The sequence below is a fragment of the Poecilia mexicana genome, unplaced genomic scaffold, assembly GCF_051168715.1.
Source record: "Poecilia mexicana isolate PSO_F unplaced genomic scaffold, ASM5116871v1 scaffold_2, whole genome shotgun sequence".
Classification (NCBI taxonomy): Eukaryota; Metazoa; Chordata; class Actinopteri; order Cyprinodontiformes; family Poeciliidae; genus Poecilia; species Poecilia mexicana.
In genome coordinates, this window is record NW_028263371.1 from 47,919,472 (window position 1) to 47,940,173 (window position 20,702).

Consider the following 20,702-nt stretch of genomic DNA (forward strand, 5'->3'; position numbering starts at 1 on the left):
TTTTCCAAATAACAACTTTCCTGCTGTAAGAACATTACAAGAAAAAAATGAATACGATAAATACTTTTCTTGATATTGCAGTAGTACAATTTCATAAATCTTTAGTTTTAATACATTTATTTAATCAGTTCACACCACAGATTGTCTGCAGACTGAGATGATAGCAATGGAGGGAAGTTCTTTGTGTGTCTGGTGAATAATACATTGGACATTTGGATCATCGGCCATAATTAGTAGAAAGATTTTCTCTTAAAACTTACAATTCAGGGAGCTCCCCTGAGCCTTTTATAAGAGAAGCAATATAAATATAAATTCTTTGATTCTCACCAAATTCACCCAGAATTTGTTGCTATAAAGCTCAATCCAAGTCTAATCTGAAGAGAGCAAACTGTCTAATGTACGGAAGAAGATTAGGGCCAGTGATAAAAAATAATTACAACTTTTTATCTCAGCAGATTGTAGTCAGAGTCCTGAGAAAAAAAGTAAAAATTCAGAGAAAAATGAGAAAAGTTAGAAAATTCTGGGGGGGGAAAAAAAAATCATAATTCAAAGGGGAAAAAAGTCAGAATTCCTATTTTTGTTCATTGGCCCTAATCCTCTTCATATGTATGGAATCAAATATCTGGTAAAAATTAATTTTGTTAGATTGTGTTTTCTTATAATTATAATATATATTCCATGATTCTTTAATTAATCCTTCATAATGAAAGCAGATCTCACAACTATTTTTTCTGCCATTATATAAACAAATTTAGTTTTTTGTTTGTTTTTTTACGTTTTACACTAGAAACCAAACATGAAGCCAGCCAGAGTAGAGCTGCAGAGTTTCGCAGATTAATCTGCTTTTCAGAGTTAACACAGTCAGCATCAGCCTGATCCAGTAACGTGCGGTCAGGGGAGGCAGGTGAGGCAGAGCTTCACCTGTCATCATGGAAAAATAATATATAATGATAAAATAATTTATATTGCTATTTTCACCTTGTGGTTTGGACTACAAAATACCTATTTTTCATTTAACTTCACCAAATCTGATGATTTTTTTTTTTTTTAATCGCTGGATTTTCGCATTTTCCCATTCAAATGCTCAGAAGCGAAGCCTGTGAGGCAGCAGTGAGCTGGGCCTCACCTGGGACTGCGGTTGAGAGCAGCTCCTCCTGTCTGTACGCCGGCAATAAAATGGCTAAAAAACATTTAATATATGAACTTATTTTCCATAATTTAGCTGATTTATATAATGTAATGTACAGTGTTTTTTGTCACCAACCGTGTGTGTATCGTGTTTCCTGTGCTGAGGAGCGATCAGAAAGGGCAGAGAACAGATTCAAGGTGAGGCAGACAGGTCTTCTGCCTCATCGCTGGGGGCGCTCATGATCCCAGAAATTCTGACTCCAGATCTGCAGAGTAAGAGACAGTAACAGCGAGCTAGCAGCTAGCCATGCAGTAAAGTCAAGTGCAGCGATATATTTATGGTTTACTTCTCTTACCACAGCAATCACTTATTAATAATCCCAAAATAAACATTAAGCCTAAAACCATACTACTGCAACAGACTGAATGTTCTGCTCTTTGTGTGGGAAATATATGTGTTGTCAGGCGTTGTCAGTTGCTAAGGCAACGAGTCTGCTTGTAGCTGCGCTGATACAGAGAGCGAGAAAGACGTGGTTTTGAGTTGTACTTTAACTACTTTTCCATTTGTTGTGGAGCACAACACGAAATTAATGTCTACATGTCCAAGTTTGATTGAATTAACGGACTTATTCTACAGCGGCAGAGCGGCTATGGATGGCACGTAAAGGAATAGCCGTTGTCCGCATGCGCAAAATTTCCTTATGCAAACAATAACTTGCAGGGGGTCTAGATTTGTAAATCTGATTTTGATTAAGTCAGTGCCTCACCGGCTAAGAACCTCACCGCACGTCACTGTCCTGATCACAGACTAAACACAAAGCTGTCAGGTGTTTTGCACTGCAGGTGTTCATTCTCTCTTTTTATCCACTTTCTGCATAAACAACTATTATGTCCCTCCAACAAACCATAAAACACGTTAACACTCTACACTGACCTTCACCACTGGCTCCCTCCTGTGTCCATTTGGTGCCATTACTCAGACAAAATCTGCAGACAAACTGAAAAAAAAAAATTAAGATTTAAATAAAGTAAATCTGAAAGCTTCATATTCACAAACGAAAACAGCAAAGCACAGGTTGAAAATATAAATATTTATATAAGATGAGATATTACCTTTTTATGTCCACGTAAACAGCTGTGTGTAGTAATCGTAAGTTTAACTTGGCACAGTCTTTAAATATTAGTAAATTGATTCTCCAAAAAATATTACACACACACACAATATTACAATGTTAAGGAGTTGTGTATATGTTGTCTGTGAATCTTAATAAAGGCTTCCACTTCACTCTTTAGTGAGAAAGAACTGTGGAAAAGTCTGAAATCATCCGTCTTTAAACTTTTCTATCTAAAATGCATTTTATTTTATTCGTTTTCTTTAGTTGTTCGTTCTTTCCTTCCGATTTTCCTGCCGTTCTTGCTTATTTACATATTGTTAAGAATAATTTATATGAATATTCACTGAATGTGACGATTGTGTATAATTACAAAAAACTTCAGTAAAACGCATTTAAGCACGACTTATTTTGGAAACGGGAAGTGTTTTATTTTGAAGAGTTCTTAACCGGATCTGGTTTTCCTGCTCGTCTTCTGTTGCTAGGATACGAATAGCCGTTGAAAAGCGTAACCGTTTGCTTGTTCAATAACATGAAAATGTTCAACAAAGATTTCTAAATCTCCGTCATGATTGTAAAATCTTTCACTACGAAATGCTGATATATTGTTCAATGTTTGAACAGTAAATAAAGGGAGAAATGGCGAGAAAATACCGAATACTTTGTTACGTAGAAAATGCTGAACTATAGATCATTGTCCAAAAACTCATGAATCAGAGACAATAAAGACAAAACAAATCAGTCAGGACACATTCCAGGAACCAAAATAAGTTTATTACCCCTTTTTTATCCTTTTTTTAAATATTCAACCATCAAACTAAGCATTCAGTGCAGATGATCAGTCTTTTATAAAGCTATGAAGTTAAAAATTACACAAACTTGATTAGAAAAATAATCACTTTTAGATCCATTCAAGTGATGAAAAAGGATGGTAACGTGTAAGGTGCTACAGTTTGTGAAAACAAAAGCAACCAGTACAAAACGATGGGCTGAAATGTTCACTGCGATGCAAGAATTACTCTGAGTGCATTTAAAAAGCAGTGTTTTAGGAAAATAATGATTAAAAACATCAAAGTACCTCTTAGATAAATAAATGATTACAGTACACTCACTACAAGAGAAAAGAAGTACCTTGATGCTTTATCGTAAAAGATGATATCAACATACCTTTCTAGAACATTTCCTGGCATCAAATAAAGACTTAGCCAGTCATTATAACATCTGAGATTAAATAACTGATATTTGAACATTGGCTCTAATCATCTTCATTAAATCTTTGTTTCTTTCCAATTAAAATATAGTATAAAATATTTAACTTTAAAAGTAGTGCTGACACAGTACAAGACATTGAAAAGGTTTGTTAGTTGTTTTAAACACTCATGAAAACCAAAACAGGCGTTTAGTAAAACAATGAACTGCATTTCTGCATCCAAAGCGGTTTGACATTATTTTTTAAAAACATTTTCTCTCATAGAAACAAAAGAATTACATTAAAAACATGATTTATTCCCTTTTCTGTGCACATAGCTGCTCTAGTAGTAGTAATCCCATTGTATTTATTAACCTGTACATTCTTTTCAAGACAATTGTGTTAGTAAAGTGTTAGAAAAAACATTTAAATTAACTTAAGTGTTTGAATAAATCAGGTTTTTAAAGTTAAGTTGTCGTTTCCTTTTGCCTGAAGTTTAAATATAAAAATTGAGAAAACAAGAGAAACACAGCAGCTCCAACTTTTGAATCACAATCAAACATGTTTAAAACAAAAATCCTCCTAGCAGCAGTCAAACTCTAAAACCATCAAAGTCTAGAAATGTTTATGTACATACTGCCATTTATTTGCACAATAATTTACTCTGTTTTTCTGCTCTTCACTGATATATTGTACTGTAAACAATCTGTTTCTTTTTAAAGTTCAGTACGCATGCACATTATGATGCACATCCCTTGGATTCTGAGTACAATATCTGTAATTTTGTACAGTATATTACTATTATTTTTGTTTTCTATTTATATATTTTCAACACTTTTGTAACTTTTTGTTCTGCTGTTGCACATGAATTTCCCCTCTGTGGAATAATAAATGTTCCTTTTCCATTGTGAACGTCAGTGATATGAACAGGTGTTACCATGTTCCAACAGCAGGGGACGCTGTGCTGCGTCATTCTGCCAACTGTTGCTTCCTGAATGATCGGCGGTCAAATCGGCTTTTTCTGTAGCGCCGGACGGACGCCGACCTCTCTGCCAGCAGCAGGAAACTGGGAGATAATACTGGTTCTGCTCCATTAAACTGGGACTGAATCACTGGTTATGTAGTGGATTCCTGTTGGATCTGGATGAAGCAAGCCTACGGAGAGTAAAGTGACTCAAAAATGTGTTTTTGTCCAGAATATAAAGAAAAAAAAAACTGAAGCTTTTTAATTAGCATCAGATGAGTTCCTGTTTCCATGGGGTATAAATATGATGTGACACAGAAGCCCATTGGTCTCAGTAACTCCTCAAAATGGGAAAAACAAGAAGGCATGCAGTCATGTAAGTTCTGCCTTAACCTGTTCAAATCTACAGACAGAACAATAATAACGGCAATAATATCAGGGTTTGAACAGTTTCCAAGCATTTTCAAGGTAAGTTTTCAAGGACCACACTGAGATAAAAACAATATGAATTAACTAAAACAAGACGGTTTCAATTCACTACTTTATGTCATTTATTACTGGTATTAATGATGCCTCATGATAGTATGCTACAGCATGGATAAGGTAAATTAAAATATAACAAAATGTTATGTTTTGGAAAGTCTCTCTCATCCCCTAACCACCTGACTGGTCCAAAAAAACAACATAATTTAACCCAAAATAAATAATAAAATTCTATAACATTGTTTAACACTTACATACGTTGTTTTATACATGTGTGTGAAACAATGTATTTAAGCATCTAATTAAATTAAATGCTTTAACAATATACAAAGAGAGCTACAAATAAATCTCTGAAAAATGTTCTAAGTACGTTTTCTGGCATTTAGCAAATAGAAATAATTTAGGTGATTCTGACTGAAGTTAAATCAGACAAAATTTATCTTGTTTTACGTCAGAGTGAGAAAAAAATGATTCTCTTTATCAATTGGCTGAAAATATCTGGTTTCAACTGTAAATAACGTTGACATTTATTACAAAACTGCAGAGTCGGGTAGTGACTAGTTACATTTACTTGAATAACTTTTTTTTTAAAACAACAAAAAACTTTTAGTATTTTTACTAATTGGTACTTTCTACTTTTACTTGAGTAAAATTATGTATTTTCTACCCACTGAATGAAAAACAAACATGTTTTAACCAAAAATTCACCCGACAGACACACTTGCAGTTTTTGTTAAAGTTTCATCAGTTTTTTATTGATAGAAACTGATTTGGAAAATTTTAATTTGCCTGGTTTTGTTATTTGTTATTTAAATGAATTATTGTAATTTTGATTTTCAAAATACCAAAATTTCCACTTAACTTTATATTTTGGTCCGTCTGATGATGGGATTTTTAAATGATTGCTAATTTGATCCGTTACTCAGTAACATCAGTAAACTTTTAATCAAATACTTTTTTACTCATACTTGAGTAATTTCTCAATAACCTTTTCCTTCTACTTGAGTAAAAATATGTTGACGTTTTGCTATAATTTTTGGGAACTCTGAAGAACTGCACACTGACTATCAGGAACTTTCAAGCAGTTTCCAAACTTTTAATACACCCTGTTGAAATTCAAGGACTTCAAGCACCAGTGTGATCCGTGTTTTAGTGTTCTGACGACTGTTGGACTTTCTCACCTTTAGTGTGGTGAACATGAGGCCCATCTCTCCGTGCTGGAGGCTGGGATCCATCAGGTCTTCAATCAGGCTGACTTCAGCTCCCAGGTTCCTGACCCTGCAGAAATAAGAATGTGAGCTACAGAAATGGCTCAGAAACATCCGAACTGGACTGCCGGTGAATCTGCACCTGGCTCTGAGCACCACGTAGAGGAAGAGGGGGAACAGGTCGTCCATGCACCACAGGAAGTCCCCGGCCAGAAAGGGCTTCACCTCCAGCGTCAGCTCCTCAAACGTCTTCTGAATCACCAACAGTTTGTCCGACGGCGTAAACGTGGTGCTGCGTGCAGAACATGCTCATTAAATACGGATTTTAATCCAGGGGTGTTCAAAGTGAGGTCCGGGGGCCATTTGTGGCCCTTGGACTGGTTCTGTGAGGCCCCAACTGCAATTCATAAATGATACAAACTTGGCCTTTACATGCAGATGGAGACTTTTAGTTTGTAATCAGTGTTAAAACCATTACCAACATAATATTTTGACACAGGAAAATGTAAAGTACAACATAAAGTATTCGTCTTTTTATAACCAAATTTTAAAAGCAAGAGGTTTTCACTGAAAAGCTAAGATTTTATCCTCTCTTAAAGCTGATTAAATATAGCAAGCGCAGTATGATACTGTAAAAAAAAGAAGTAGTAAATTTTTGCCAAAAAATTCTGAAATTTTCTAGAAAAATTGAGGAAATTTCTAAGCTTCAAAAGTCAAAGATTTGCTAGAAAAAAAACATTGAAATTTTGAGATTAATGTGAGAAATATTCCACAAAAACATTGAAATTTATGAGTTTGGAAAGTTGAAAAGCTGCTTTAAAAAAAATCAGGAATTTTTAGATTAACACCAGAAATTTTATACAAAAATGTCAAAGTTTGTTCTGAAAATCTTTTCTAGAAAATTTCTGAGATTAATCTCAACATTTCAGATATTTTGGTGTAAATTTACTTTTTTTTCCTATTTAAAATACACCTTTGTAGAAATCCCTTTCAAATCTTGGAAGTGGATCTCCAGCTGCTTCATTTATCTGATTTTAGGTTGTCTGTTTTTAAGTTTACAATTTTGGAAAAATATGTGAAAAAGTTTGGACATCCCTGTTGTAATCCCTCTGCAGTGATTTTATCTGAGCCGATTATTTGTGTTGCGTTTATTTTGTGGCACCTGATTTGTTGAAGAGTCTCAACAGCAGAAATGAAACAGGCGTCTTTACTGCTGGAAACGATCTGCAGACACCATAAAATAAAGTAAAAAAACAAAGTAAATACAGTTTATAGGGACCGAAGATGACTTTAAACATTTTTACATCACAACAAGAAACTCCAGTGTTATTACTTTTTAATTATACATGTTTTTAAATCATGTTTGTATGAAGGAGTACTTGCAAAAGCTGAATAAAAAACATCCTGACCTGCTTTTTCTCCCCCAGAATCGACATCCAGTGAGGCCAAAACTTCCTACAACAGGAAACAAAACAAATATCCACATTAAGCAGTTAGCTAACTGCTCAACGCCTGATGTGAGGAAAACACTGCATGTTCCTCACTGTACGTCAGATATCTTTCATAGTTTGGCTGAGACATAATCAGGTCCAACTTATGTAAAAAAGACGATAAAAATGAGCTAAAAACAATAGTTTAAATTCACTGTGGTATTTTATTATGCATTACTGTTATACATGTTTTTTGTGGTCGTATTCTTCACTCTGCAGCTCGGACAAAGTGAATCAAAATATTACAAATATTATGCTTTAAAACATGTTTCACACACACCTGACTGTTCTGAGAGCAAAACACAAATTTCATTCATGTTTATTGAAAGAAACTGATTTTATTTTCTGTTATATGAATTGTTGTCATTTTCGTCGTTAAAATACCAAAGATTTTCTCTTAACTTCATATCTGTCTGATGATGTAATTCTTAAATATCAAACAATTGATAATTTTAATCAGTTACTGAGTGTTTAAATAGACTTTCTACCAAATACTTTTTTTATTCTTACTTGAGTAATTTCCGGCTTCTGATTATCAAGCACTTTCAAGGACTTTATACAGAATCAACCCTGTATTTATGATTTTCTTCTTCTTGAGGCAGTTAATGCTCTGGAGTGATAGAGCGGTATATTGTGTGTGTGTGTGTGTGTGTGTGTAGGTGTGTGTGTGTGCGTGTGCTGCAGACTGACTCCTGAACTCCCAGGAAGCCGAGGAGCGCCTGGTCTGGCTGCTTGTTGAGCCGCAGGATGCGCTCCCAGTACTGGGCCTCCTCCTGCTCCTGCTGCAGGCAGTAGAGGGTGAAGAGGGGCGGGTAAAGCCGAGGCAGCAGCAGAGGGAGGAGCAGCGAGGAGCAGCTCACCACCAACACCCTGAAGGACAAATAAAACAACACACGACTTAAAATGACCTCTCAACATTTATCTTGTTTCCTCATACGGTCTCCTCTGTGTGAACTCTGACCCTTGATCCACTTTGTTTGAGTTTCGTCGGGTTTTATACGGACTGATGTCAGGAGTGTCTGGGATGATGCCACCATCATCTGGTAACCCTGGAAACAGAAACCTGCAGACAGCAGCAAACAGCCAAAGTTTGATCATCAGTTTTGTTCTGTAGTTTGAGGTGAAACCAACAGCCTTGGAAGCAACACGATGAGCAAATAAAGCCCAGATTTCTGTTGTTTAAAGGGAACCTATTATGCAAAATTCATAATTTAATGTTTTTATTCTTCCGTTTGGGTTTAAACTGCTTGTAAAAACAATATAAGCTCTCAAAAACAAAAAATATCCAGCTGTTTTTTAGCAATAAGTTAATATTTTTTGGTGTCTGGAAGATGAGCTGTTGTTGAGTCACGCTGCCTCGTTACCTAGCAACCCAAGTGGCGCTCCAGCACATTTAGAGAGCTGATTTTACCGCTGCATGTGTTGTACAATGGCTCCTGGAAAAGACAAGTGTTTTGCTGTTGACTTGCCATTCAGAAACCACTTATTGTATTTTCCTTGGTTGTGCAGGAGGCTCTCCTAATGCTTCTCAAAGATGTACAGTAATATAATTGTGCATTTTGTTTGCAGCCATTTTCATTTGCAAGTGTAAACTTTAAGTTGGGGGCGTGGCCAGCAGCAGCTTATTTAGATTTAAAGTGACAGAGCCTCAAAACATAAAAAATAAATAAAATTGTAAAATCATTCTGAAAAGAACTAAAAAAAGCAGAACTGACCAAACTATAACCTAATTATTTCAGAATTATATGGTAAAAATAATGAAATCAACATGTTTTGTAGCTCATAGATCTATGCTAATATCCTGGTCTGTTTAAGGAAGCCTAGTAGGCCACCTTTAAATCAGGGTCAGCCATTTTGAATCCTTTAATGTGAACTCAACAGGTTCTTAAAGGAATATGCCGCCCTCTCTTCCTCTTCTTGGTGGTGAATAAATCTACCTGATGATGCTGTACAGGTGAGTGAGGTAGGCCTGCAGCTCCAGCACCGCCTGCCGGAGCAGCCGGCGGTTCGATCCCACGCCAACGTACGTCATCCTGTACGCCGTCACCAGCGTCTCCACCAGCCAGCCCAGGGGGTGGTGGGGCGTCTCGCAGGCCTGACACGGTCACACACACACACATGATTAATCCGTCCTGTGGAGGAGCTGCACAGATCAACGCTCAGGTGGGAGAATCGACCTTAGTGAGGTATCGTCTGATGTTGTCGTAGTTTGCAGTGGTGACCGCCTCGCCGTACTGAGGGATGAACTCCAAACTCTCCAAAACTTTGGTGTGAGATTTACTGAGGTCTGGGCTACACACACACACACACACACACACACACACACACACACACACACACACACACACACACACACACACACACATTTAATCCGATCATAACAGACAGCTAAGTGTCACTAATAATCAGGTTTCACGAGTGAAGCTTGTTTTATTCCCTTTCTTTAAAAAATGACAGTAAACTTCTTATGGTTGACATTTATCGAAAATTATAAGTTGCAATTTTTAGAAAAGTTTTGGCTTTAAAGAAGTTTTATTTTTGCTGGATTTAGGGGAAAATTGGCTCTTTGGGTTGTTAAAGTTGCGGAACGCTGGTTTAGGTTAATATAAAGATAGATGGAAGATTTAGTAAACAAAGCAGAGGTTAAAGATAGGAAAAAAACAAATTCTAGATTCTGCAGGAACCCTGACTTACTGCTAAACGTTTCCTTGGTCTTGCGGTTTGTGTGCCTACCTCTGCCGTCGAGCCGTTGTTATGGTAACGGCGATGTTCTCCCAGGCTGCGGTCCGCTCTCCATTGCCGGCGCCGTCACAGCCGAGTCGACTCCAGCATTCGTCAAACACACAGATCCACCTCTGAGCCGCTGGCACCGCGTACTGACCCAGGCTGTCGACACACAAACACATTCAGGACGAACGTCACGGTCGGGGCCCGGATGAACGCTGCAGTGAATTTTTGAATGTTGACGCTGCTCTGTCCTGCGGTTCTATTAGCTTAATGATTGTCCAGCTTTTATATTTCAAAATAAAACTTCAAAATGGTGAATTTTGCGTCTCTAACCGGACTCTGTTTGTATGGTTTCTCTTTCTGGAACAGCCGCCATCTTTAATCCTGGCTCCATTTAAAGATGGCCAGTGGCGCCCTCTGCTGGATGGTGGCTAGACTACAACACTAACAGAAGATCTAAGCAGACTTTTTTTTTTGTCATTAAATTGGAACTAATTTTAATCTAATAAATCTTTAACTGATAATTAACTGTAAGTAGATTGACTGCTTGCATCTCTATGAGGAAGTAAAGTAAATACTCACGGTGGCTCATCTTTCTCTTTGTTTTCATCCATGGCTGGTTTGACGTACGTTCCTACGACCTTCAGACCGGCGCTCCACTCGCCACTGAACAGGCCGTCCAGACGGTCGCCATTCGCAAGCGTCAAAACCCCCTGCAGAGAAGAAAAAGAGCGATCAGTTGATCTGAGGAAAGCCTCCAGAGCAAAGCGGGCGTGTGTTTTACCTTCCCATTGACGGTCCAGTCGTCACTGAACTCCCCATGAAAAACCGTGTCATCGTCCGACACCAACAGGCCTGAACCCTGATTACAGATTACAGGGACAAAACCATTAAAACCAGTAGAAACGTAACAAGTCTGGTTTATAATGTATCTGGCTGCTCAATTACAGACAGATTATAACTTATGTTTGACATTAAAACAAATCACAGTTATCCTTTGCTGTTCTTACACTCATCTTGTTTTCTTTGAATGACCCTTCAAAATAAACTCCATACTGGGTGAGGACCACAGCGCTGCCGTGCCGCTGGTCATCCAGCCAGAAGCCCATGTACTTCTCTCCTCTGAGAAACAAAAACGAGATTAATTCAGCCCACAGCTGTGCTAATGCACGTTAATTAAATTAATTTAAACTAACACAGATCATCTACAAGATCAAAAATTGTTTCAGAAACTTTGCTACAGAATGATAATCCATCGACTAAGGCATTTTTTATGGTGACGGAAAATTAGGGGGAAAAAGCCAATGTGAAAAAAGTTACGTTTTATTTAATTGTTTTTGTGATTTTTTAATACTTTTGTTGAACTTTTTTAAGTATTGTGATTTTATATAAATTGACTGGATGAATAATAGTCAACAGTATGCTTGAGTTTCATAAATGCACAACATAATTTTTCCTCATTAATAATCTTTTTTATTTACTTCAGTCAATGTTTTCTCAATTTCAGTTTTCTTTATTTCATTAGTTTTCGTTATTTATAATAACTTTGGTCCTTGTTATAGTTTTATAAAGCATCTGATCGTGTTTCTGTGTTTAATCTCACATTTTGTTCAGAAATGTTTCATTTTTACCTCATGATGTCGTCGTGGACTCCGTACCCCGTCTTCTTGTCCTGAACCCACTGGCCGATGAAAAGGCCTGAAGACGTGCGGGCCAGTTTACCGGCGCTCAGCATGCCGTAACCGTGGCGACGGCCATCACAGAAACAGCCGTCGTACACCTCTCCGCTGCCGTACCTGAGTGCCACCCGAAGCACACACAAGGGGGCGCTCTAAGTTAAGACGTCACAGATCTGGTGACGCATGTTCCTGAACACATTTCTTTGACTCGGTTTGAATAAAAATGTCTCCATAAAACGCCGTACTGACTTGTACTTGCCAAAGCCATGGATCTTCCCCTCTTTCCACTGTCCTTGGTACACGTCGGGTTTGTCCTGCGCTTTGTTTGGCATTACACACTCTCCGTAACTGGGGGGAAAAAAAGATAAAAATATGGTTTAATTTGTAGAGAAGATTTAAAATTCGCAGTTAATGCCCCACTGTTTGAGAACGACTGGTCCAGATTCATACAGACCCGTCCTCCAGGCCACCCTTGAAGTTTCCCTTGTACACTCGGCCATCCGGCCACTTCATGGTTCCTCTGGAAAACAAAATGTGCAAATTACACTTTCAGCTTTTCAGCAGTTCAAAGCGTTACCAACTCATGTAAACAACGATAAAAAAGGTTCTTTGACATTTTTACACAAAGTCTCAAAATGATATATAAAATAAAGTTTATTTTCATCGATTTGTCAAAAGCTTTTGATGACGAAAGTCACAATTTGTAGAAGCAGAGCCTCGTCTGTTTCGATAATCTCAGAACATAGCATGGTTTCACCTGCAGGTAGCTGATGGTGTCCCCCAGGGCCGGGCTTAGGACCACTTCTTTTCATCGCTCTTATTTAGAATTTATGCAGCTTAAAGTTATCGTTTTTACACTGATGATGCGGCAAAGATCACCATCTACATCTAAAATGGCTCCGAGTTGGTCACAGTCGTCTTTTAATCCTGTACAATCAAACCTTTGTGACTTTAAACTCAGAGAAAACTAAACTAATCTTGTTCATGGCTTACAGATTTAGTTTGTAAAATCATATTTGCAGACAATTTTTTTTATAAAACTTAAGTGCTGTTGGCCTTTTATTGAGTTTGTATACGCCAAATAATTAATTGGTTACTTAATTAATTGGCAATTATTCCCAGAATTGATTAATCACAATCAATCTGATTAATTACAAATAATCACGATTAGTCTGGTTATTAGTGACATTAAAATATTATATTTTCAGCCTTTAAAGACATTTTTTTAAATAATGCATACCACCACATGAACAGATGCAGCAGAGCAGTTATGGCTCTTCATTAAAAGAGATTATTTATTATAGATCTTTTACTATTAAAAGGTTAATTTTACTAATCCACTGTGGACGTTTGTAAGGGTTTGCCGCAGCGGTCCGACCTGCCGTGGACTCGTCCTGCCATCCAGCCGCCGCTGTACTGAGCGTCTCTGAATCGCTCATCTGTGACGAACTTGTACGAAGCCGTGCGGCACACTGCAGCCGTGACCCCCGGCGATGACCCCTGACCTGCACCTCCCAGCACCTGATCCACCGCCTGGTTCAGGGACCGCAGCCACTTGTTCTACAGAGAGACGGGAGGGTCAACATGCAGAGCCGCCGTAAGGGTTGGTTTAAAAAAACAATTACAGTGATAATAAAAAGATAAACCAAAAACGTACCTTTTCCTGAGGCGTTGAGGCCACCAGGGTGAAACTCTCCTCTGGACATATTATTTTGATCGTATAACTGAGAAAAGTACAATAAAATATTAATTTCCCTGAAGGATATTCCAGTGCTTACATTTTGTGACGTTTTACTTTATTTCTGCCGTGATGTGGTTTTACTAAAAAGCTGACATTTCTGCACATAACTCTCCCTTTCCCTGTTTTTCTGATCACAATCCCTCCTTACCCGAGGCGACCCTGCACCTTCGTTCTGCTGCTGCCTCCCCCTGACTCTTTTCTCTTTCTACTGTGACAATGAAGATTTATTTTAAATAAGGGGAAAGCAGCAGTGAGCACAACTTCTACATTTAAATGAAAAAGGATTGGGTTTATTCCTGCATTAAGTAATAGTAAAGGATGTAAAATAGGTGACAACAACGACATTAGTATTGTTGTTAACGAGCTTATTGCGATATATTAGTGTTACTTATTATTTAGCCAACATTAACTGCTTTACGGTTTGTTTGGAAGAAAAGTTTTTGTCAAATGTTACAGTTTTACACGTCTGATGTTGCAGGTTTTGCTTGTGAGAGACGATGTGAAACAGGAAGTCAGATTAGGACAGGGCGAAGAGGATTGGTCAAAATTCAGTCGTCATGAAGCAGAAAAAAGGAAATGCAGAAAATGCAGGTCAGATTTACAAAAAGTTGCGATGGCGAGTAAAAATGGTAAAATCTGAGTAATGAGTGAATTTGTGTTAATAGCTGCGATCGCAACATCACAACTTCCTGACTGACATTTAATACTCGATAAGCTTCAGCAACATACTTGATGTACAAAAGTAAATTGATCACATTTATTACAGTATACTGAAATAATGTATGTTGGTGATTACTACACATTTAGCTTTTAATGCACAAACTGCAATGATTAAAGCACTGAGTAAATATAGTTACATGAATTATATTCTGTTTTACGCCTACTAAATGGAAAAAGCAGCCTTTAGTTTGCATCACGGTGGGCTACCTCACACCTCTAAATTATTTACTGTAAAGTCGGAACTGCAGCAAATAGGTTTAATTTCCCATCATTTGTGCTGGTCTTTCACAATGTGACACAATTTTCTTTGGCTGTAAATTTACAACAAAATATATAAATATGAGAAGGTTTTCCCCCTAAATGCATAATTTAAAATGTGGCCAATCTCCACTTACACAGATACTTGTTGCTGTGTTGTTACGTCATAAGCAGATTGTTCTTTGTGTGAAGCTTATCAAAAAATAGTTGTGTTAATTCGGCCTGATGTTGCAGACATGGCATCTGCCCAGGACCGTTAAACGCGGTGCAGTGCAGAAGTTCATCTGCAGGACAGCAGATTGTGGTTATAAAGGCAATAATAAAGCAATTACAGGAAGGATGTTCAGTTTTTAGGAACTAATTCATCTTCCTCCGATGAAAAAACGCTTCTACTAAGATTCGTTTTCTTCTTTTGTAGCTTTTTTGAAAGGTTTTAGTTTCATTATTGAACAGAAATAGTCACATAATTGGCTGTAAAGTCATCTGAACTTCCCCAATGACTAATGAGCGCTAATGTCAGTATCATCATTTATCTACTTTCTTCACATTTCTGGTCAGAACGTCTTGAGAAACTCACAATCCGCTGCCGTCTTCGGTAATCGTTTTCGCCCACAGACAGGTCAGGGGATAGATTCGAAATGAGGAGAACTGCAGAGAAACGCAGCAACAGAAATTACAGCTTTTCTGAAATTCTCAAATTAAGCAACATTACTCACTGTGAAATTACAAAATCACTTGACAAAAAACGACCAACAAATACGTGTCGGTTATCGTCGAAAGGGCTTTTTCTAAAAACAGACAAATTGGGGAATTTTCATTAAAAAAAAACCCAGAAACCTTAATTTCAGTTTCACCAAACAAAATGTGCTTCTGCTCAGAAACAGCTCAGGAAAATAAATCAGCAATTTGCAACTGTAGGAAAAGTAGCAATGAGAGGAGCTGTAGCAATAATATAGCGTTTTGAAACTGTTTCAAAACTGTAAATTAGACTCTTTATGATGGAAAAAGACATTTAAAGCCAACGATGGAAGTGAAATCAACTGAGATTCAAAACGAAGCACAAACTGAAGATGTAAAGTGTGTTTTTTCACTTATTTCCCAGGAACTAAGCTAATCTGTGGGAGAACAACTTTCCCTCTCAGCTTCACTTCCTGTAAAGTATCACCAGAAACCTAACCAGGTGGCACATTTATTATCCTGAGCCATTAAGGGTCAAAGTCTCTGTGGACAACAAGCATTTTTAATTTAATAAACCTTTTCAGCATGAGTCAGCGTCATCAGTTTGAGCTCCTCTACAGTTCATGTTTCCTGTTAATTTTAAACTCTAAATAAGATTTTTACTTTCTGGTCAAAAAGAGTAAATCCTCCATTTTGAAACTCTGTGTTGTTTTACAACATTCCTGCTTTCCCTCCTGGTTTTAAGTTTGAAAGAATCAAACTTCTGATAAAATTTAACATTTCATCTGATTCTGGAGGGATTTTAATTTAGTAGTAAACTATCAGACTGCAGTGATTGTGCCTAGTATTGATCTCCTTTAAGACAAATGTGAATGTAGCATGTTTTTGAGGACTTTTAATGATAAACTATATCTATATGCATTTATTTAATTATATTTAAGACATTTTATCACTGTATTCTGGAGCTGTGTTTGCAGAAGGTGGTATTGTCTTCTTAGCTAAAGTTGACTGAATTTTCAGGTTATCAATGACTTACAGTAGGAGCAGCACTTGAAAAGAAGCAACCTTTTAACCAACGCCAGTAAATGAAAAGTTTAGGGTGATAAAGCTTTGGGGGAAAGGGAAATGTTCCTAAATGTAGCATTTTCCTCCATCAACACACCACAGCAAACCAGACAGTGGAAGACAAAGTTAGTCTATATAAAACATGAAAACAACCAGTGAGGGAAACACAGACGACGGTCCAAAGTAACAGTAACGCCTCGTTGTTTGGAGTTGGTCAGATTAGTTTAGTTTGCCTCTGAATGCGAGTGGGCCACCTCAGAGTGGATCGCTGCAGACATTAAACCCAAATGAGCACAAAGACCCCCGTTTATCACCACTGAATAAACATGCAGAAAACAAACGTGAGCACTGGACGTCACCCAGAAAAAAACAAGATTTAGTAGTGGTACGATAACATAATTCAACTCACATTGGTATAGACTGAGAAAAATAAAACTCCACAATTATAAAACAATGTGATTTTTTCAGATGTGGTTATTTAAATTAGGTGAATCCGACACCACCAAATGAAAATGCTGAAAATGTCGACTAGAGGTGGAAATTAGCCACTTCCTTATAATATTATGTATTTAAATGTAAATTTTCACCAATATCTATTGTCCAACTTTCAAAAATAAACCTGAAACCTTCAAATACAGCCGTCTGGAAAACCTTTTTGCAAACTTTACGACGCCCAGTGCTCACATTTATTGAATGCCCTGTATCTGAACCTTCAGAGTGGAAACTGGATGCAGCAAAAACTGGTGGGTGGGACGTCAAACTAAGATGCTACTTTATCATACTTACAAAGCTCTGAGAGGGAAGAGATCCCTGAGTGAACGAAAGACACAATGAAGACGTGTAAAGACGATGGAGGACGACTGGAAATGTCAGCTACAAACACACCGCCCTGTTTCTAAACCTTAAATAAGCAAAACGTTCTGGCAATAAATGCATTCTGATTTATAGAAGCAACTTATAGGCATTTAATTTGGGTACCTGTGTGTGCACCAGGATGTCGTTGAACAAGATAAACCAGTGATTGGAGAAGCGGCCGGCGAACTGAGGAGTCAGAGATCTGTTGCTGCTCTCACAAATGACACGGCGCTGTGGCAGACGCAGACTCTCCTGAAAAACAAACATTCACCTGTTGGCTAAGGCAGACCTAGACGATCAAACTACCACAGATGTGTGATGCTCTTTTTCTGAAATGCTGTACATCTTTGAAAAGCAGAAGTAGAGCCTCCTGCCCAACCAACTTGAATGCAACAAGTGGTTTCTGGTAAGTTAACAACACAAATCACACTTGTCTTTTCCAGCAGCCATTGTAAAGCCGTAAAATATACAGGTTTTTGGAACATTTTTGGAAAACACCAAAAATGTTTTTTTTTTTGTGTGTTTTCCAAAACACCAAAAAACCATTAAGTTACTGCTGGATGTTTTGACTGTTTTTGGAAGCAGTTGAAACCAAAACAACAAAGTATGGAAATGTGCACAACTTGAGATTTGCATAATAGGTTCAATTTAAACGATAGGAGAAACGTAATTTGTTTTCTATATGATGCAAAAAATGACAAAGTTAATTCTCACGTGAATTAACCTGCAGATAAACAGTCATCCTTACAGAAAATAGTAAATAAACAAACAAACAAAAAATAAAAATAAACAAAAAATCTCTTCAGCAGAACAAGTTTCCAAAGAGTTATATCTACTCCCAACAAAAGCAGACAAGGAAAAAGGGGGTCACTGATAAGGCGTTGTTCTCACAGTAGTTTTGCCAGAATGAGTTTTCCAGAACAGCTGTGTGGTTTCAGCCTCCTTCTTCTTCCTCCGGAGAGACGAAGAGAGAGCTTCGTAGTGACTGCAGCCCTGCTGCAGAGACTGATACTCCTCAGTGAGCTGGGGAGAGAAACAGGCTTTCAACACACCTTACAGTAAATAAATCTGTAGTTACTGAATTATGGGGGAAAGCTGAAACACAAAACTGAAAGAATAATAAAAATAAGTAGTAAAAGTGAGTGAAACTGAGTTTGTGCTCACCACGTCATAGCATGTAGCCATTTTGAGCAGGACTCTGCTGTAATGGTGGAGCTGCTGCAGAGGCTGGTAGAACATTGAAACCAGATCAAACTCCTTGCTGACAGACTGGTCTGATCCACACAGCTGGGAGAGAACAGCCTGCTGGCCGCACAAGCACTCCCTGCAGGGAGAAACACAACAACTTCATGTTTTTACAGCATCAGAAACAATCAGCAATAGTAGATTTTTTTTTAGCAAATTCTGGTTAAACAAAGAGAAGATTCAGAGTGTTTTCAGCAAGGCAAGCAGGGGAAGTTGGACTCCTCCCATGAAAACAGTTAACGTAAAAAAAAAGGCCTACAGTGAGAGTTTATGAAGTGACTGGAATCCATCCATTACTTGAAAGTCGCCGACTGCAGAACAATACCTAAAGGCACAGAGACAGATTTCATGTTGATTAGCAAAACAGATGGAGGGAGCAGAGCACAGTCAGGGACGAATTTTATCCATTTTTAAATTAAAGGCATTTATTTAACTATAATTACTGGATCCTTTGCTAAAGATGTGTAAAATTTTACTGTGAGGTTAGGTTAGGTCTGCGGGTTGAACAAAACATGTTCATCACATTTTTTTGCACAAAATCATTCTTAGATAATGAGATCTTAATTTGGTCAGTTTTGGCTCTGGTGAGCTCCTGTTTTAGGGGCGCTTGTCACTTTAAATCCAAGTAAGACACGCCCCCAAAATCAACGTTTACACTCACATGAAAATGGCTGCAAACAGATGAGCAAATATACATTATTTGTATAATATATTTGCATATTTGCTTTGAAAGCAGAAGTGGAGCCTCCTGTACAACCAACAGGAATGCAGCAAGTGGTTTCTGTATGGTAAGTCAACAACAAAGCACTTGTCTTTTCCAGCAGCCATTGTACAGCACATATAATGGTAAAACCAGCTGACCAAACGTGCTGGAGTTCCGCTTGGGTTGCTAAGTAACGGGGCTGGGCTAGGCTGGGGTTGCTAGGTAACGGCATAGCGACTACTGAATGTGACTCAACATTTGGGAGGTTTTGGAATTGTCTCATTTTCCAGACTCCAAAAACCTATAAACCTAAAACTGGTTGGTATTTTTTTTAAGAGCTTTGGTTGTTTTTAAAGGCAGCATAAAAACATGCAAAATGGGATTTAGCATAACATATCCCCTTTAAAACTTATTTATTTTTCTGTCTGTGTGATCAGTGACTGCATAAACACTAAATAGAAAATGAAACTAGCAGTAAAGTCAGCATTTGTTCATCAGTTAGGCTTAATAAAATCCTTACTTTTTATACGTCTCCAGGAAATGTTCAGAGTGCGTCAGCAGGGGAAAGGAAGTTACATCACGGCTCTGGGCGTTTTGCAGGAAGTAGCTAAGCGCCGTGGCGTGTCGACCGATCAACTTGCTCAGCTGAATAAAACTATCGCAAAGTGCAAAGAAGAGGTGCGTGCATGGATCCCCCAACGTCTGACATGCCGTCTCTGTGGGACATAAATCACATCAAATCCTCTGCTGTTGCTGGATTTGAGCTCTGATTGAAGCAGCAGAGCGTCGCACCCTTTTTACGCAGCGGAGCGATGACGACCCTCCGGACGTCGTTCATCCAGCAGGAGAACTGCCTCTCTCTGGACGCCAGATCGTGGATGGCCGCGATGAAACCCATCACGTTGTGATCCATCAGCGCCGCACAGAGCCGGCCGCCGCCGCTCACGCTGCTGATGTAACTCATCTACACAAAGACAGACCAAGGAGTATGCAGACTAGAGATTAAACGATTAATCGGATTAACTGTGATTAATTGATTATGAAATAATCATCTTTTGTTTATATTACAGACTAACACATTTATTGATCTACAAAATAAATAACTGGATAAGAAAACAAACAATAGCAACAAACATAAATTAAAAAGAAGAAAAATAAATAATTTATTAATTATTAACGGAAGTAAAGACTCGAAAAAAGGCAATCTGCTAAAACAACAACACACTCAGAGCTGTAATTCAGTCAAAACTGTACAAAAATATTTACATTTTGTATTTAAGATGAAAAAAGATCTTTGTCTATAAATACATTTAAGCAAAAACTCTTCAAGTAACAAAGTTTTAGCTTCACCTGGTTCAAATCCTGCCAATTATTAAAAGCAGATCAGCCTCACATTGCCTTAACGTTAGTCCAGCAGAAATTATTGCATTTCAGGAAAGAAAAAAAATTTCTTATTT

The 20,702-nt window shown here is 37.8% G+C and overlaps 1 protein-coding gene across 2 annotated transcripts in view; it reads right to left on the reverse strand.

Moving 5' to 3' along the window:
• Positions 1-2,992: 2,992 nt before the first annotated feature.
• LOC106931294 (alsin-like) overlaps positions 2,993-20,702 on the reverse strand; it is a 32,444-nt gene continuing 14,734 nt past the window's right edge. Inside the window, exons 16-41 of one of the 2 annotated variants that reach the window (XM_015009352.2) lie at positions 20,038-20,209; positions 19,766-19,961; positions 18,802-18,867; positions 18,462-18,621; positions 18,189-18,320; positions 17,421-17,549; positions 17,229-17,252; positions 15,277-15,347; positions 13,638-13,704; positions 13,359-13,540; positions 12,435-12,500; positions 12,230-12,328; positions 11,933-12,097; positions 11,312-11,423; positions 11,086-11,163; positions 10,884-11,014; positions 10,308-10,460; positions 9,752-9,866; positions 9,512-9,669; positions 8,536-8,637; positions 8,265-8,444; positions 7,494-7,539; positions 7,247-7,308; positions 6,227-6,376; positions 6,058-6,154; positions 2,993-4,584 (exon numbers count right to left, since the gene is read on the reverse strand). In XM_015009352.2, the coding sequence (XP_014864838.2) occupies positions 4,546-4,584; positions 6,058-6,154; positions 6,227-6,376; positions 7,247-7,308; positions 7,494-7,539; positions 8,265-8,444; positions 8,536-8,637; positions 9,512-9,669; positions 9,752-9,866; positions 10,308-10,460; positions 10,884-11,014; positions 11,086-11,163; positions 11,312-11,423; positions 11,933-12,097; positions 12,230-12,328; positions 12,435-12,500; positions 13,359-13,540; positions 13,638-13,704; positions 15,277-15,347; positions 17,229-17,252; positions 17,421-17,549; positions 18,189-18,320; positions 18,462-18,621; positions 18,802-18,867; positions 19,766-19,961; positions 20,038-20,209 (2,952 nt within the window). In that variant the 3' untranslated portion in view covers positions 2,993-4,545. The remainder of the gene's footprint in view (positions 4,585-6,057; positions 6,155-6,226; positions 6,377-7,246; positions 7,309-7,493; positions 7,540-8,264; positions 8,445-8,535; positions 8,638-9,511; positions 9,670-9,751; positions 9,867-10,307; positions 10,461-10,883; positions 11,015-11,085; positions 11,164-11,311; positions 11,424-11,932; positions 12,098-12,229; positions 12,329-12,434; positions 12,501-13,358; positions 13,541-13,637; positions 13,705-15,276; positions 15,348-17,228; positions 17,253-17,420; positions 17,550-18,188; positions 18,321-18,461; positions 18,622-18,801; positions 18,868-19,765; positions 19,962-20,037; positions 20,210-20,702) is intronic. The other variant, XM_015009353.2, reaches the window with a different exon arrangement.